This window comes from Squalius cephalus (assembly GCF_949319135.1).
Source record: "Squalius cephalus genome assembly, chromosome: 5".
In the NCBI taxonomy this organism is placed as follows: domain Eukaryota; kingdom Metazoa; phylum Chordata; class Actinopteri; order Cypriniformes; family Leuciscidae; genus Squalius; species Squalius cephalus.
In genome coordinates this window covers 253,540-272,500 of record NC_137126.1, presented here as the reverse complement: position 1 = coordinate 272,500, position 18,961 = coordinate 253,540, and the positions used below count along the sequence as shown (strand labels likewise).

The 18,961-nt window shown below is 43.9% G+C and overlaps 2 protein-coding genes across 2 annotated transcripts in view; one reads left to right on the top strand and one right to left on the bottom strand.

Annotated features, from left to right (window-relative positions):
• lman2la (lectin, mannose-binding 2-like a) overlaps positions 1-1,003 on the top strand; it is a 15,541-nt gene extending 14,538 nt beyond the window's left edge. Inside the window, exon 9 of the mRNA XM_079871380.1 lies at positions 535-1,003. Within this exon, the coding sequence (XP_079727506.1) occupies positions 535-677 (143 nt within the window). The 3' untranslated portion in view covers positions 678-1,003. The remainder of the gene's footprint in view (positions 1-534) is intronic.
• A 4,781-nt stretch (positions 1,004-5,784) lies between these two features.
• On the bottom strand, positions 5,785-15,770 carry wbp1 (WW domain binding protein 1). The gene is made up of 4 exons (XM_079871381.1): positions 15,539-15,770; positions 14,753-14,855; positions 10,666-10,833; positions 5,785-7,280 (listed from the first exon to the last, which is right to left on the bottom strand). The coding sequence occupies exons 1-4, from the start codon at positions 15,599-15,601 to the stop codon at positions 6,964-6,966; spliced, it is 651 nt and encodes a 216-aa protein (XP_079727507.1). The 5' UTR covers positions 15,602-15,770; the 3' UTR covers positions 5,785-6,963.
• Positions 15,771-18,961: the final 3,191 nt, after the last annotated feature.

Below are 18,961 nucleotides of genomic sequence, written 5' to 3'. Positions count from 1 at the left end.
TAATTCATGTGTGAGACAGTCTAACAGAAGGACGGACAAAACCAGTCAAATATCAACTGAGTTCTGCTCATATTTTATCACCATTCTCTAAACTATAGCGAATAAACTGATGATGTGAGAAATGTTGAAGCTGTGAGTAAGTGTTGGTCTGACTGTAGATCGGGGACAGTACATGTCAAGTTTTCTCAAAGAAAGGTACATTTGCATTACAGACATGACTGAGTTCAGGACGTTCTGAATCTTTCCTCATTCCTTCTGATGTTCATTGATGTTGATTTGCTGCTGTAACTAGTAGTAAAGAACAAGAGATGATCGGTTCATCTGTCACACACACACACACACACACACACACACACACATATATTTACTGATGAAACTCACAGGATTTGAGAGCTGAGACTTTGTTTCATATCAAAAGTATCAAAGCACAGATTACAGATGATGATGTGTAGAGAAGGGTTGTCACGCATCAGCTGAACTGTGTGTGTGTGTGTGTGTGTGTGTGTGTGTGTGTGTGTGTGTGTGTGTGTCCAGCGTACGCAGACGCGGAGGGCATGAGCAGCATCAGTATCTTCTTCTGCGTGCTCTTCTCCATGCTGGGAGTGTTTCTGCTGGTGGTGGTGGGACTGGTTCTGTACGGGCACTGGAGCGAGAGCCGGCGCAAGCGCTTCTACTGACACACACACACACACACACACACACACACACTCTCTCTGTCGAGGGGGAATAACCTGAGCGATGAACACTCGACCGTCGTCATGATGATGATGATGAAGATGAAGGTGATGATGATGAAGGTGATGATGATGAAGATGATGATGAAGGTGATGATGATGAAGGTGATGATGAAGGTGATGATGAAGGTGATGATGAAGGTGATGATGATGAAGGTGATGATGATGAAGATGATGATGAAGGTGATGATGATGAAGATGATGATGAAGATGATGATGAAGGTGATGATGATGATGAAGGTGATGATGAAGATGAAGGTGTGATGGGCATCACGAGTCTCAGATGTGAATGTGTTTCTCTAACTCCTGCTGCCTTCATTCTCTCCACCAGTGCTGTATTTATTCATTGTATATTATATATTTATTAATTGTTTGTACAGAACGTCTAACATCTTGTCATCTGTCCAGATTCAAGTGGGAAATTGAGGATCCATGGAATCAGAATTAAAGTTTTGTTGATTTGTCTCTATTATCTGTACGCCACTGTTGAGTCACATCTGTCTCCTGTTCTAGACTCATGATTCGCTGCTTCACACACTAGCACTCGTCTGAACCCTGACCTCTGAACCCTAACTCTGACCTCTGAACCCTAACCCAGCCCAGAATCTGCTGTTCGTGACGCAGAGGATCGGGAGGACATCAGTCTCGTCTGTAATGGAATCAAAGATAATTTTTCAGGATCAGTGTTTCATGTACCTCTCATTTATGATTAAAAAATAAATGTTGAAAATCTATAAAAACATGCTTGAAATTTCCAACTGAATTTACCTTTACATTAAAGCTGCAGTCGGCAAGTCTGGCAGATTGGTCGACTTTGCCAAAATTTTGAATGTTTACAACTCTCATGCCCCTCCCCCACTGCCAGCGAGCACCCGCCCATCGAGGTCGTGCTCGTCAGTGCTGTGAACGCGCGCGTCTCTTCAGCATCGATCAACAGCATGGACTCGGAGGTAGGCTGCCCTGGCTAATCTATAGCAATAACCGAGGCATTGGAAGCTTGTTAGTAGATTTTCTCTCCGCCATCACGCTTCGTGCAATCTTCAGGCGAACTTCAGGCGTGTCGTGTGCATGTGATATTGTAACGTGCGCGAGGGAGGGGGGATCTGTGGCGTGTGCACGACCTGTGATTGACAGTCAGATCGCACACCCCCCTGCGCTGATTGGACCCGATGATCCGGGAGCGGTGGATTTTTGCAAAACAAATAACACGCTCCAGGTGGAGTTATAGAAGCTCGGGTTTTTTTCTGAAAAACTTGTTCTGTCGGATTATAGTGTCGATTTCACTGAATATGAGCAAAAAAATGTTGCCGACGGCAGCTTTAATGCTTTTAGCAGAGACTTTTATACAAAGCGACTTACAGGACAGGAACAAAAGCCGACAATATCCGTAATATGCAATGCCAGGATTATTAGACCAGGGGTTTTCAAACTGTGGGTCGCGACCCATTTGTGGGTCGCAGATTGGCAAGAGGTGGGTCGCGCAGTCATTGGCTGCAGCTAAATTTACGTTTCATGAAGGACACACACACAAACATTTTGCACGATGTACCAAGTTACATAGAAATCACTATGAGATCGCATTACACAGGAGAATTCAAATGTCACGAAAGTCGCTGCGTTTCCCAAAAGCATCGTATGCCTAAGTAGATCATAAAACCGTTGCCACTTATGGTCTCTACGATCAGCTTAGCTCCCGATGCTTTTGGGAAACGCAGCGGAGACCTGAATCAGCCTTTCGTGGCATTTGAATTATCCGGTGTAATGCGATCTCATGCAGAATGCAGAGCAGTGATTGGAGTAAACGAGTTCAGCGTTTCCCACAGATTTTAGTTATTAGTTATCATTAATCAATAATCATTAGTTCGCGAATCGGACGTGTCATAAGCGGACTTGTACAACGCGTGTGATTATCCTGGCACTGGCAGTTAGGACATCGCACAAGATTTGTCAACACAGAAAACATTTCATCATTGGATAGGTTTTGTTTTGTTTATTTAAAGGGTTTTTTATGTCAGCTGAATGTGCGGAACGCTTTTCAGAGAAGATAAGGCAACGGTTTTTTTTTTTTTTTTTTTTTTAGCACAACACCCAGCAGTAATTCAGGAAAAAAATACCCGAATGCTCCACGTGAAACTTCGGTCTTCCGATATTTTACCATCGTGTCAATTCTCAATTGATTTTGATTAATATGCGCAAAGGAAGCGAGAGAGAGCGCGCAAGACAGTTTGAAGACGGTAAGGGTGCGCGCGCGCGACCAGGGCTCTCTCTCTACTCTTTCTTTCCGTTTATATACTGTCTATGGTTCTTTCAGTAATATTCGCCCTATCGCAAGCGCAGCTCTCATGTACATCACTCAGCGATCAAATAAGGCTTTGGCGAGACACAAAATTGCTTGTGAGAAAGACGCGTGAGTGACAGAGAGACGGAGGGAGAGCAGGGAAAGGAAATGCAGCTGAATGAATACGCTGCGTGTTTTAAATTGCGTATTTTTTTTTTTTTTTTTATATAACGAAACGCTTATGTGGGCGGCCGGTGTTGATTCTGTTGCGCACCGCCACGAATTAGTCTATGTGTGGGAAACAATGGAGTTTCTTCTTGTTAATAATGCGCACCGCAAATGAACCGCGCCGCTCTGAGGCTCTGAAATTGTTAACACAACATGTCGCAAGCGCGCGCTTCATGAAACAAATCGCACTGATTTCTCTGTCGTCTGTTCAACACAGCACTGTTGTCTTTCAGAGATATGGTCGTTGTAAGAGTGCGTTGTTTGCGTTCCCTTGCATGCATTTTGCTACAACGCAAAAAATATAGCCTATATGTAAAAAGTATTTCACATGTACAGACACGAGCACGAAAGCGTTTTCTACGCTGAACAACGCAATGCGTTTAACAACACTCGCAGCATTTTTATTAGTATTGAAATTCTAGGTCCTGGGCCTACTGTCAAATAAAATTATTAGTCTATTATATTTTTTTATATTCTGATTTTTGTCATATCAAACCTTTGGTTATGATTAAGCTTACTTTTAAAATCTTTTTTCATTTCTTTAAATTTGTTCTGCCATGTCTGGTAAATCAGTTGAGGCAGCAGACAAAAACTGCTCAGTATTCTTCACATTATTTCAACAGCCATTAGGCTGTTAGGCTCTCAATTTTTGATAATGTGCCAAAAGTTTGTATTGCAATTAAACTTGTCATTCATACTATAACAAGGAAAAAAAACTGCTCCAAAGAGAACTAACGCCTCCCACCCCACATTCATGCTTTAAAATTATTTTATATTTTGGTGGGTCTTGAGAGAGATTATTCTTGTCTAGGTGGGTCCTGGAATGGAAAAGTTTGGGAACCCCTGTATTAGACAACGAAAGAAAACTAGAAGAAAAATAAACATGTTTTCCCTTTAAATTAATCTTATTTTTCTTAACCCATTGGGAGATTTTTTCTTGTTTTAATCATAAACTCACTTACTTTCATCTTTCAGAAAACAAGAGTTAATATCTTCAGTCATGTTGCTTCTCCAGTGAAAGCATCTTGAGTTAAGAGTGTTGAGATGTTAGTGCTGGAGAACGAGAGAAACACTGGGAGAACATCACGTCTTCACGCTGACTGTGTTTCTGGCATATAGCGTTCACATCCGACAGATCAGACGTGTTCATATTCATGTGTGTGTCAGTCCCGTCATGCACACACACTCATGGATCTTCATCACATCTTCCTCACGTGTCAGTGATCATATTATTAAAAACACAATTTCAAGCCCTTCAGACCTGACTTGCTCTAAGCCTGCATTATTATGACTCTCTGAAGTTTAATCCACTGCAAGCGTCTCCTTCTCTATATTCCCAGATGAAAAGGTTAGTTTTTCACACTGTGAAAATGGTGCATTATCAGATTAGTGTTTAAGTAACGTCTCGTTTCCCTGAATAAGAGCACAGATGAAGGATGGCTCGGCATCACCTCTGCTTCATGTCTATAGCGCTTTATACAACACATGTTGAGTCTGTAACGAGGGATGTTGATAAGGGAACGTTTCACACTAACCGTCTCTAAGAACTCGAGCTGCTGCGTTTTGGACCAGCTGTAGTTTGTTTATTAAGCGTGCAGGGCAACCACCCAGTAGAGCATTACAATAATCTAGCCTTGAGCTCATGAACGCATGAACTAACTGTTACGCATTTGTCACTGAGAGCATATGGCGTAATTTAGATATATTTTTAAGATGGAAGAATGCGGTTTTACAGATACTAGACACGTGACTTTCAAATGAAAGATTGGTATCAAAGAGCACACACACACTCACACACAGACACACACACTCGCTCGCTCGCTCGCACGCACGCACGCACACACACACACACACACACCCAGGTTCCTAAGTCTTGACAGAGCAGCCATCAAGTGTTAAACAGTATTCTAGATTATTACGTGAGGAAGTTTTTTGTCCAATAATTAGAATCTCTGTTTTTTCAGAATTTAGAAGTAGGAAATTACGAGTCATCCAGTTTTTTATATCAGCTGTGCACTCCGTTAATTTAGTGAATTGGTAAGTTTTGTCTGTGTGTGAAGAAATATAGAGCTGAGTATCATCAGCATAACAGTGAAAACTAATGCCTTGCTTTCTAATGATATCTCCCAAGGGTAGCATGTACAGAGAGTGTGTGTGTGTGTGTGTGTGTGTAGCATGTATAGAGTGAAAAGCAGCGGTCCTAGTACTGAGCCTTGTGGTACGCCATACTGGACTTGTGATCGATGAGACATCTCTTCATTTACTGCTACAAACTGATAACGGTCAGATTGTAGCAGTAAATGTAGCAGTATTATTCACAGCATAGCAGTGAAAACTAATGCCTTGCTTTCTAATGATCTCTGCTAAGCTTAGCATGTACAGGGTGAACAGCAACGGTGCATCGGTCATGAATGTCCTGGAAGGTTTTATTTCCACATTACAGGTTCCCTGGCAACTTATAATAATAATCATCATGATCACTGCATGAACAGTAAGTCGAACATGACGATGTGATCAGATGAACATAAGAAACACAGAGACGACTGAGTGCCAATGCTGGTTTATTGTTTTTATTACAAAAATAAAATACAAATGACTATAGACAAAGCAGACGTCTTACTAAATAACGCGTCAGTAGAAACGCCACACGGCTGTCAGTGCTGCAATTACAAATCAAACACGCCTGTAGGTCTGAGCATCTTCATCATCATCATCATCATCACCTGACGGATGCTCAGATGTACGTCACACACCTCAGCTCCACTATTATAAACGAGTATGAAGTCAAAACAGCTCGACGTGCTTTACAGAAGAGCTGGCGCTGTGATTTGGCTCGATATTAAATGTCACTTATTATTAAACACACATTTGAATAAAAGAAATCATCTGATACCTCAGATTTCAGTTCCTGGATCAGTCCATCTGAAACAGAGGCGTTTACGAACAACAGACGGGTTATTGAGTTAGTACACAAACTAAGAAACCACAAACAAGCGTCGCGGGCGGACAGCAGTGAGATCGTCTCTGGATGAAGCGCTCGCTGGATCATGAGCGCTGTTGCTGACGAGTCCTCGTGTTTTGCATAGCCTAGTTAGTTAATCTGGTTCTCCAGTGGGAAAAAGGCACAGAATCTGTAAACTTTGCAGGAATTGCGTTGGAGAAATGCGAGGACGACAGCGTCCCTCAGTGAAACACACAGGGTTCAGAGGGATGATGGGAAAACAAGCGTGAGAACAACAGCTAACATTCTGAAACATGATATTGATTTTAGCCCTTAATGCAGGTAAACGTCCGCGATTCAGAACCGTCATGCAACTATCAGCCCGAGGCTCTACGACACGCAGCTTCGCGTTTGTGCTTTACTAATAAACTAGATCATAACGCTGAGGCAGAGTCATGTGACGCTGCTGATGTCATTCACACACACACACAGGTTTACAGTAGCAGTGCAAGATGGGAAAGGCCACAGTCTTCCAGACACACACGTATGAGACGATCAGCTGACTGTGTTGATCTGCTCTCTCAGCGCTCATGGGATTTTCAGGCACACAAACACATGAAAACACACACGCCCTTTACACTCTCTCTGTGTGTGTGTGTGTGTGTGTGTGTGTGTGTGTGTGTGTGTGTGTCGCTCTGGGCCGCAGTCATGGTGAGAAACGAGCAGTGGCTCAGTCGAGGAAAGCGTGAGGGATGCTGGGAAACAGAAGCTCAGAGTCTCTCTCACACGAGGCGCTCGGGTTCTGGTTCTGGTTCTGCTGGATCTCTCCCAGCACTGGAACAGCACCCGGCCGCCCCCTGACACCCCTCGGCCTCCTCCGGGCCCTGGTCCTGGTCCAGCCGGCACACACACACCTCGATGCCCGAGTCCCCGGTCACGTGCCGGCGCCGGCTGTTCTCCTGGTCCGGAACCGGTGCGGGCGGGTCCCGTGGGTTCTGATGGCTCTGCGGGTCCACAGACTCTGAGTACGGTGGAGGAGGCGTTGGAGGATGAGCCAGAACCTCCTCATAGTCCGGCAGCTTACAGTCCGTCCACAAGCCTGGAGAAACACACACTCTCGGATCAGAGGATCTGAGGCCCGATACATGATGATGTCACACTACTTCATTTACAGATGGATAAAACACATTCTATTTATTTCAAATAATATTTACTAATATAAAATATAGGGCTGCAACAACTAACCGATCATGAAAATCATCGACAACGAATGTCATCGATTAGTCACGGAAAACTTCCACCAGATGCATCAAATTACAGCATTGAATAACTCATTTCTATGAACAAAATGCATCTAAAACAGTCGAGGTGCTGTGGGACCGGCGAGTGATCCAAGCTGCCCAAATCAGCTATCCAATCAGAGCTCTTTATTTTAAGCTTCAGAATAATGCACAAGCGTAGTTTAACATGGCTTGCCTGTCAGGCGCTTTAATGTTGGATATGTTTCCTCGGCTTTCAAAAAGGGTTTCGACTTTCATTTTTTAGGCTGTATCCTCACCTGTACGCGTTACCGGTTCAGCGTTACACCTGTACGTGTTACCGGTTCAGCGTTACACCTGTAAGTGTTACCGGTTCAGCGTTACACCTGTACGTGTTACCGGTTCAGCGTTACACCTGTACGTGTTACCGGTTCAGCGTTACACCTGTACGTGTAACAGGTTCAGCGTTACACCTGTACGTGTTACCGGTTTAGCGCTACACCTGTACGTGTTACCGGTTCAGCGTTACACCTGTACGTGTAACAGGTTCAGCGTTACACCTGTACGTGTTACCGGTTCAGCGTTACACCTGTAAGTGTAACAGGTTCAGCGTTACACCTGTAAGTGTAACAGGTTCAGCGTTACACCTGTACGTGTTACCGGTTCAGCGTTACACCTGTAAGTGTAACAGGTTCAGCGTTACACCTGTAAGTGTAACAGGTTCAGCGTTACACCTGTACGTGTAACAGGTTCAGCGTTACACCTGTACGTGTAACAGGTTCAGCGTTACACCTGTAAGTATAACAGGTTCAGCGTTACACCTGTACGTGTAACCGGTTCAGCGTTACACCTGTAAGTGTTACCGGTTCAGCGTTACACCTGTAAGTGTTACCGGTTCAGCGTTACACCTGTAAGTGTAACAGGTTCAGCGTTACACCTGTAAGTGTAACAGGTTCAGCGTTACACCTGTACGTGTTACCGGTTCAGCGTTACACCTGTAAGTGTAACAGGTTCAGCGTTACACCTGTAAGTGTAACAGGTTCAGCGTTACACCTGTACGTGTAACAGGTTCAGCGTTACACCTGTACGTGTAACAGGTTCAGCGTTACACCTGTAAGTATAACAGGTTCAGCGTTACACCTGTACGTGTAACCGGTTCAGCGTTGCACCTGTACGTGTAACAGGTTCAGCGTTACACCTGTACGTGTTACCGGTTCAGCGTTACACCTGTACGTGTAACAGGTTCAGCGTTACACCTGTACGTGTTACCGGTTCAAGTACGTGTTACCGGTTCAGCGTTACACCTGTACGTGTTACCGGTTCAAGTACGTGTTACCGGTTCAGCGTTACACCTGTACGTGTTACCGGTTCAGCGTTACACCTGTACGTGTTACCGGTTCAGCGTTACACCTGTAAGTGTAACAGGTTCAGCGTTACACCTGTACGTGTAACAGGTTCAGCGTTACACCTGTAAGTGTAACAGGTTCAGCGTTACACCTGTAAGTGTAACAGGTTCAGCGTTACACCTGTACGTGTAACAGGTTCAGCGTTACACCTGTACGTGTAAGGGGTTCAGCGTTGCACCTGTACGTGTAACAGGTTCAGCGTTACACCTGTACGTGTTACCGGTTCAGCGTTACACCTGTACGTGTTACCGGTTCAGCGTTACACCTGTACGTGTTACCGGTTCAGCGTTACACCTGTACGTGTTACCGGTTCAGCGTTACACCTGTACGTGTTACCGGTTCAAGTACGTGTTACCGGTTCAGCGTTACACCTGTACGTGTTACCGGTTCAGCGTTACACCTGTACGTGTTACCGGTTCAGCGTTACACCTGTACGTGTTACCGGTTCAGCGTTACACCTGTAAGTGTAACAGGTTCAGCGTTACACCTGTACGTGTAACAGGTTCAGCGTTACACCTGTACGTGTTACCAGTTCAGCGTTGCACCTGTACGTGTTACCGGTTCAGCGTTACACCTGTAAGTGTAACAGGTTCAGCGTTACACCTGTACGTGTTACCGGTTCAGCGTTACACCTGTAAGTGTAACAGGTTCAGCGTTACACCTGTAAGTGTAACAGGTTCAGCGTTACACCTGTAAGTGTTACCGTTTCAGCGTTACACCTGTAAGTGTAACAGGTTCAGCGTTACACCTGTACGTGTTACCGGTTCAGCGTTACACCTGTAAGTGTAACAGGTTCAGCGTTACACCTGTACGTGTTACCGGTTCAGCGTTACACCTGTAAGTGTAACAGGTTCAGCGTTACACCTGTACGTGTTACCGGTTCAGCGTTACACCTGTAAGTGTTACCGGTTCAACGTTACACCTGTAAGTGTTACCGGTTCAGCGTTACACCTGTACGTGTTACCGGTTCAGCGTTACACCTGTACGTGTTACCGGTTCAGCGTTACACCTGTACGTGTTACCGGTTCAGCGTTACACCTGTAAGTAACCGGTTCAGCGTTACACCTGTAAGTGTAACAGATTCACGCGAGTATTTCCACTTTGCATGAACGCTCGTCCTGACAGTCTGTTTCACACTTCACTGACGGGTCGCATGCGCCTCAAGCTGACGGGACACATTACAGATGAACACCATTAATATTCAGCGGGAAAAATATTCATTTTGCTGAAATATCTGTTGTTGGACGTTAAATTTATGAAAGTCAACATTCAAGTATTTTATGAGAGTGGTTCCTGAAAAGGGATAACTGCGTGTAACTGAAGACGTCTAACATTTACAGGATAAAGAGATGACGGTGTCAGGTTAGTGTGTCCAGAGTGAGTGTGTGTGTTCCTGCAGTGTTCCTCTTATCTGTTAACACTGAGTTTGAGCTTTTATTTTTCTTTATTGTCTTCATTTCTAATGTAGATAAACTGTCATTTTGCTCTATAGCTCTTTTGTACATAGCACAGATATATCCACTGTGTTTAGAGCTTCCAGTTGGCAACTTAGTTTGAAGGACAGCTTTTGCCAGAACGTGTAATAGTGTTTTATCAAAAAAAAAAAAACTGGCCTTTTTAATCCGATTAATCGAAGAAATTAAGTGTGTGTGAGACGGGTGTGTGTGTGTGTGTGTGTGTGTGTGTGTGAGACTCACGCAGGTTGAGAGGAGCAGGAGTGATGAAGGAGCTCGACGCCCCCTGATACGCCATCAGGCTGATCTCTCGCTGTGTGACGGGTGTGTGTGTGTGTGTGTGTGTGTGTGTGTGTGAGACTCACGCAGGTTGAGAGGAGCAGGAGTGATGAAGGAGCTCGACGCCCCCTGATACGCCATCAGGCTGATCTCTCGCTGTCTCTGCTCCTGCTGGAGTCGCATCTTCACCCGCCGGTGTCTGTACGCGCAGCAGCAGCTCAGCATGATGATGAGGGTCCAGACCAGCCAGAACCCTGAACACACACACACACACACACTCGACTGAAATCACTTCTCTTTAACCTGGCATACACAAAATTATACATTCTTATTATTCAAATCAGTGAATTGATTGTTAGGCTGCATAGATTAGGTCATTCGGAACCAGGAACCCTTCCTATGACACCTGATGTTCTCGCTACATCATGAGAAGAACGGCGTCTACGCTAATGTTAGTCTTATGCTAATGCTTATTCCGAGGTTTACTGTAGTCAGCCGGATCCGGGCCGCATCCAGACCAGATGGAGGACCTTTGTTGCATTATTTTCCTGTTATCTCTGTCAAGCTGCTTTGAAACACTCTGTGTTGTAAAAAAGGGCTATATAAATAAAGGTGACTTGACTTGATGCACGCACACACACACACCATCATCATCATCATCAGTGCAGTGGATAACGGGATCAGTGTGTATCTGTCAAATGCTGCTCATCAACATCACCAGTGCTTTCAAACATGTCGTGTTCTTGATCTCGTGTGATTGAGAAACTTCATGGAATGTTTGTACTTTTAAAAATCACTTGTCACATGGCCATTCAAAATAAACAAACATGTGATCAGACGCATCATCCGTACGATTGCTCTCATGCAGACACACACAGGCCTTGACATGAAACCTGGGAGTCAAGTCAAATCAACTTTATTTTTATAGCGCTTTTCACAATGCAGATTGTATCAAAGCAGCTTCACAGTATTAAATAAAATAGTACATCAGTGTTTGTTTCTAGTGGAAAACGTCCACGTTTGGTAATGCTGATCAATTGTTGATTGATTGATTAAATTAAGTATCCCCAACTGAGCAAGCCAAAGGCAACAGTGGCAAGGAACCGAAAAACTCCATCAGGTGACCTAATGGAGAAAAAAAAAACCTTGGGAGAACCCGGGCTCAGTCGGGGGCCAGTTCTCCTCTGGCGTTTATGAACTAGAGGTTGGATTTAACTGTAAGATTAAAAGTATTATATGAATGCCTGGCTGAAGAGATGCGTCTTTAATCTAGTTTTAAACTGGGAGAGCGAGTCTGAGCAACGAACAGTATCAGGAAGACTATTCCAGAGTTTTGGAGCTAAATGTGAAAATGCTCTCCCTCCTTTGGTGGATCTGGATATCCTAGGTATGACCAAAAGCCTCGAATTTAGTGATCTTAAAGAGCGCGATGTAGGGATGTCCCGATCCGATCACATGATCGGAAATCGGGCCCGATCACGTGTTTTCAGACTCGATCGGAATCGGACGTTACCTCCCGATCAGGACTCGGATATATATATATATTCTCATTATTTTTTAACACATCAATATTTATGCGGTGGCACAGAGTTACGCCGGTTTCACATTGCACGCGTTAGTAAGAGCAGGAGCAGTGGGTATGGTGAGCAGGAGCAGGACACGTGCGTTTTGCTTTCACACTGGCAGCGTTTGTCACGCGCGGCTGAACCGCGGGTTGTGTAGGCTACAGACAGAGTACTCCATGGATAAGTTGGCATTGCTTTTTTTCGTTTTCAAATACATTTAAGAGAAAAGACTTGTCAAGAAGCTTATTTTATTAATAATTTCATTTATATAACTTTTGTTTCATCTTTGATTTTATTGTTATGGCAACAAGTTTGTTTTTGGACATTTGTTTTCTTTTTAAATTGCTGTTGGTCATTTGATTGACTGTTTAAAACACAATAGATATCATCAATGCACTTTTTGGATAAAACTGCGGTGTATTTTGGCCATGATCAATGTATTGTCACTTTAATTCAGCAAAAGCGGCGCAGCAAAAATAGACTCGGCGCCGAAACGATCGCGGCACTGCTGCTCTGCTCTACTACGCACTGCCGCGCCGCCTCTGCGCGCGGTGTGAATGCTCTAAAGCCTGGTTTAATCTGTTAACATGGGCGGCGAAAAAAATACGCACTGCACGCTCTGCTAACAGTGCAGTGTGAACCCGGCGTAAGAGTTAGGAGTGTAGTTCCTAAAAGCACATTACTGGCTTTGCAAACACTGTAGCACTTTTATTTTTTATTTGTTCACATGCCTGCTGGGTATTTTAAGTTGAGGTGCTATTTGTTTATATATTAGACTTTTTTTATATTTACTGTTGCACTAAAGTCCAAAAGTGAAGAATTTATGTATTACTTGATTGTTCAAGCTACCTCACAGAAGTGCTCTGTTTGTTAACAGAGTTGTTGAATGTTAAAATAAGGTGAATTAAATAAAAAATAAGGAACATCCTGGATCTGTTTTTTCGCTCTTCTTTATTCTTTTTTTATGTATTAAGTATCGGATCGGGACTCGGTATCGGCAGATACTCAAAATCAAATGACTCGGACTCGGACTCGAGGGCAAAAAAACCTGATCGGGACATCCCTAGCGCGATGGATTATAGGGCGATAGAAGATCGGTTAAATAGACGGGAGCTAAGCCGTTTAGGGCTTTATAAGTCAGTAGCAATACCTTGTAATTAATACGGGACTTTATAGGTAACCAATGTAGTGATGATAAAATCTGTGTTATATGATCATATTTTCTTGATCTAGTAAGAACTCTAGCGGCGGCATTTTGGACTAACTGTAGCTTGTTTATTAAGGATGCAGGACAACCAGCTAATAAAGCATTACAGTAATCTAGTCTCGAGGTCATGAATGCATGAACTAACTTTTCTGCATCAGAAACTGATAGCATGTTACGTAGCTTAGCAATGTTTCTAAGGTGGAAAAAGGCTGTTTTTGTAACATATGAAATATGATTTTCAAAAGACAGGTTGCAGTCTAGTATAACACCCAGGTCTTTCACTGTAGAGGATAAAGTAACAGGACATCCTACTATGTTAAAGTTGTAGTGTGAGAGGTTTTGTGGGCGGTTTTTTGAACCGATGATTAGTACCTCTGTCTTGTCTGGATTTAATAAAAGAAAATTGCGCGTCATCCAATCTTTTATATCTTTAACACACTCAGTCAATTTGGATAATTTAGCGTTTTCATCCGGCCGTGATGAAATATAGATTTGAGTGTCATCAGCATAACAATGGAAACTAATTCCATGTTTCCTTATAATATTTCCAAGTGGCAGCATATATATTGAGAATAATAGAGGGCCTAACACAGATCCCTGCGGCACTCCATAGTTTACTAGAGTTATGATCGATTTTTCTCCATTTAAATAGACAAAATGGTAGCGGTCAGATAAATACGATCTAAACCAGCTTAGTGCTTGTCCTTGAACACCAGTATAATTTTGTAGTCGATCTAAGAGTATTGTGTGATCTATAGTATCGAACGCAGCGCTATGATCGAGTAAAACTAATATTGAGATACAGCCTTGGTCAGAAGCTAAAAGTAAATCATTTGTGATTTTAACGAGCGCAGTTTCAGTGCTATGATGCGGCCTGAATCCAGACTGAAACTTTTCATAGATGTCATTTTCTTGCAAGAAAGAGCCCAGTTGGGCAGACACAACTTTTTCTAGTATTTTAGACATAAAAGGTAGATTTGAAATTGGTCTATAATTTGCTAGGTTATTATGATCTAATTGTGGTTTCTTAATAAGTGGTTTTATAACTGCCAGTTTAAATGTTCTTGGAACATAACCTAAAGATAAAGATGAGTTAATAATATTGAGGAGAGGCTCTTCCACTACAGGTAACACTTCTTTCAGTAGTTTATGTCTATTAGAAGAACTGACAGATACACTGAGAAAGCCTGTGTGTGTGTGTGTGTGTGTGTGTGTGTGTGTGTGTGTGTGTAACAGATGAATCTGCAGGTGAGCGTGTGTGTGTGTGTGTGTGTGTGTGTGTGTGTGTGTAACAGATGAATCTGCAGTTGTGTGTGTGTGTGTGTGTGTGTGTGTGTAAAAGATGAATCTGCAAGTGTGTGTGTGTGTGTGTGTGTGTGTGTGTGTGTGTGTGTAACTCACACCACAGCTCGTAATAGTAAGTGCAGCACTCGGTCTCCCCGCAGCAGTAGCCCATCTCACAGCGGTACTGTTCATTGTTCACGCCGAAACAAAACTCCTTCCCCTGCAAACAAACACAAGCATTCAGCAACACACACACACACACACACACACGAGATGTGAAGTTTACATCAGTGCTGGAGTCTGACAGAAAACACTCAAGAGTCTCATCCTTCAGGCCCAGTTCAAACACAAATGCATCATTTGAAAGCCAGATGACTTGATTTGTGTCAAACATTCAACTATTGTGCTCAAGATAAAGCTGAAATAAACGAGTCAATAAATACATATGAACCATTCTATATAAAAATAATAATATGAATAAAAATTAGCCCAAATATTGTGTAAACAGGAAACACCAGTCAGTCTTTATTGATTTGCTGGATCATTTACACAATAACCTTTGAAAACATTAAGTACAAGCCAAACCCCGAACCTCACAACCAGACAAACACCCTACAAACACCCTACAAAACCGCAAATACACAAAGACATTACAAAACCTCAAACACTACGATCAATAAGCTTGTATCTATTCATATAATCTGCTCAAATGTCTATGATTTCAACATGTAAAACATTTATGTCGATTCTAAATACCCGGTAAGAAGCAGGATAACGAACATTATGTTTCGGTAACCGTGTTTTATGGCTTTGTTTCAGTTGTTTATCGAGGCCTCCACATTCGCGAATCCCCGAGCTCGAGTTCAAGCACTCCCCGCCTGAGAGGCCCTGCCGCCGGCTTACCTGAACTAAACACGCCGCTGCGCAGAGAAGCCCCACGGCGGAGCACAGCGTCTTCTGCGGCATCTTTCTGCGGGTTTCTTTCCAAACTCCAGCTAATCATAAGTTACTCATAAAGCTTCAGATGAACAGACGCGCATCATGTCTGTGTGATGAATGTGATGATCCACAGAGGGCAGCAGCATCACAATCACAGCAATAACACACACACACACACACACACACACACACACACACACACACAGCGCGCGGCTTCTCATGCGCGAGTGCCGCTGCATTTATCGGCATTAAATTCACATTTTTATCATATTATACGGTAGCCGATACATTATTGTGCGTATAACATTTATTCATGTTGAATGTTTTTCCTCACTTTGGCAAATCACATAAATTACACATTTCAAAACAATAATGCTAATGAATTGATAATTTTTAAAAAAGTTTTTAAGAGATACTTATATTTTTGCATATTGTCAATGTCATATATTTGAAATGTAACGGATGCCTACGCAGAATCAGAACATGACGTCAACAGGATGACATCATGCGCGTTCTGCGATGGAGCGCGCAGTGAGAAATAGTGAGTAGCCTACCTCCGCTGGTATCACACACACACGCTAGTTTTTAAATGTTTCCTAGCAGTGTTAGGAAACCGACTCACTGTGTGGAGAGACGCATTAATCTTTATAGAATTAACAGTTTGTTATAACACGTTACAGATCATTAGAAAACTGCTTGTTATTTTTAAAAACTGTAAATCGATTAGGCATGACCTATGCTTGTCTTCTCAGTGAGCAACAGAAGAGCCTCAGCTGAAGTCATGTAGTGCTTCTTCATTTTCCTCATTTAAATTACACTAGATTAGATTAGATCGTATAAAAGTAGAATGAAGGAGATTTTTCCGTCAAGTCATCGTATTTGTTGAGTGTTCACTGCATATACCATATGACGCAGAAAGTTCAGGAACGGTTTATTTTTGTTAGCAGCTCCCTGTTAAATCTGTTAAATCACAATCAAAGCAGATGATTGGTTCATCCGATCAGAGTCTCGTGTGATTGGTTCATCCGATCAGAGTGTCGTGTGATTGGTTCATCCGATCAGAGTGTCGTGTGATTGGTTCATCCGATCAGAGTGTCGTGTGATTGGTTCCGAAGCTTCTCTGGTCAAGGAGAACAACCCAGTTGTCATCGTTTACACACAACGACTCAAAATTGTTCACACTTATTTCTAATGATGTGACCAAACCAACTGTACATAACACAAGTCAGTTCAGAGTCCCGAAACTGACTCAAGATGTTGCACTGAATGTTGATACCAACAATGGATGGAAACAATATAAGAGGGAGAGAAGAAGGAAGAGGATGAGGACGAGGAAGAGTGTGTGTGTAAGAGGAGGAAGAGTGTGTGTTTAAGAGGTGGTGAACGTGGAAGAGGATGAGGATGAGCAGGTGTGTGTAAAAGGAGGTGAGTGAGGAAGAGGAGGAAGAGGAAGAGCAGGTGTGTGTAAGAGGAGGTGAATGAGGAAGAGGAGGAAGAGGAAGAGCAGGTGTGTGTAAGAGGAGGTGAATGAGGAAGAGGAGGAAGAGGAAGAGCAGGTGTGTGTAAGAGGAGGTGAACGAGGATGAGGAAGAGCAGGTGTGTGTAAGAGGAGGTGAATGAGGAAGAGGAGGATGAGGAAGAGCAGGTGTGTGTTAGAGGAGGAAGAGGAAGAGCAGGTGTGTGTAAGAGGAGGTGAATGAGGAAGAGGAGGAAGAGGAAGAGCAGGTGTGTGTAAGAGGAGGTGAACGAGGAAGAGGAGGATGAGGAAGAGCATGTGTGTGTAAGAGGAGGTGAATGAGGAAGAGGAGGATGAGGAAGAGCAGATGTGTGTAAGAGGAGGTGAACGAGGAAGAGGAGGTAGAGAAAGAGCAGGTGTGTGTAAGAGGAGGTGAATGAGGAAGAGGAGGATGAGGAAGAGTAGGTGTGTGTTAGAGGAGATGAACGAGGAAGAGGAGGATGAGGAAGAGCAGGTGTGTGTAAGAGGAGGTGAACGAGGAAGAGGAGGATGAGGAAGAGCATGTGTGTGTAAGAGGAGGTGAACGAGGATGAGGAGGATAAGGAAGAGCAGGTGTGTGTAAGAGGAGGTGAACGAGGAAGAGGATGAGGAAGAGCAGGTGTGTGTAAAAGGAGGTGAATGAGGAAGAGGAGGAAGAGGAAGAGCAGGTGTGTGTAAGAGGAGGTGAACGAGGAAGAGGATGAGGAAGAGCAGGTGTGTGTAAAAGGAGGTGAATGAGGAAGAGGAGGAAGAGGAAGAGCAGGTGTGTGTAAGAGGAGGTGAACGAGGAAGAGGAGGGTGAGGAAGAGCAGGTGTGTGTAAGAGGAGGTGAATGAGGAAGAGGAGGAAGAGGAAGAGCAGGTGTGTGTAAGAGGAGGTGAATGAGAGCAGGTGTGTGTAAGAGGAGGTGAATGAGGAAGAGGATGATGAAGAGCAGGTGTGTGTAAGAGGAGGTGAATGAGGAAGAGAAGGAAGAGGAAGAGCAGGTGTGTGGAAGAGGAGGTGATCGAGGAAGAGGAGGATGAGGAAGAGCAGGTGTGTGTAAGAGGAGGTGAATGAGGAAGAAGAGGAAGAAGAAGAGTAGGTGTGTGTGTAAGAGGAGGTGAATGAGGAGGATGAGGAAGAGCAGGTGTGTGTAAGAGGAGGTGAATGAGGAAGAGGAGGAAGAGGAAGAGCAGGTGTGTGTTAGAGTAAGTGAACGAGGAAGAGGAGGATGAGCAGGTGTGTGTAAGAGGAGGTGAACGAGGAAGAGGATGAGGAAGAGCAGGTGTGTGTAAGAGGAGGTGAATGAGGAAGAGGAGGATGAGGAAGAGCAGGTGTGTGTTAGAGGAGGTGAACGAGGATGAGGAGGATGAGGAAGAGCAGGTGTGTGTAAGAGGAGGTGAATGAGGAAGAGGAGGATGAGGAAGAGCAGGTGTGTGTTAGAGGAGGTAAAGAGCTGGTGTGTGTAAGAGGAGGTGAACGGGGATGAGGAGGAAGAGGAAGAGCAGGTGTGTGTTAGAGGAGGTGAACGAGGAAGAGGAGGACGAGGAAGAGCAGGTGTGTGTAAGAGGAGGTGAACGAGGAAGAGGAGGATGAGGAAGAGCAGGTGTGTGTAAAGGAGGTGAATGAGGAAGAGGAGGGTGAGGAAGAGCAGGTGTGTGTAAAGGAGGTGAATGAGGAAGAGGAGGGTGAAGAAGAGCAGGTGTGTGTAAGAGGAGTTGAACGAGGAAGAGGAGGAAGAGGAAGAGCAAGTGTGTGTAAGAGGAGGTGAATGAGGAAGAGGAGGATGAGGAAGAGCAGGTGTGTGTAAGAGGAGTTGAACGAGGAAGAGGAGGAAGAGGAAGAGCAGGTGTGTGTAAGAGGAGGTGAACGAGGAAAAGGAGTAAGAGGAAGAGCAGGTGTGTGTAAGA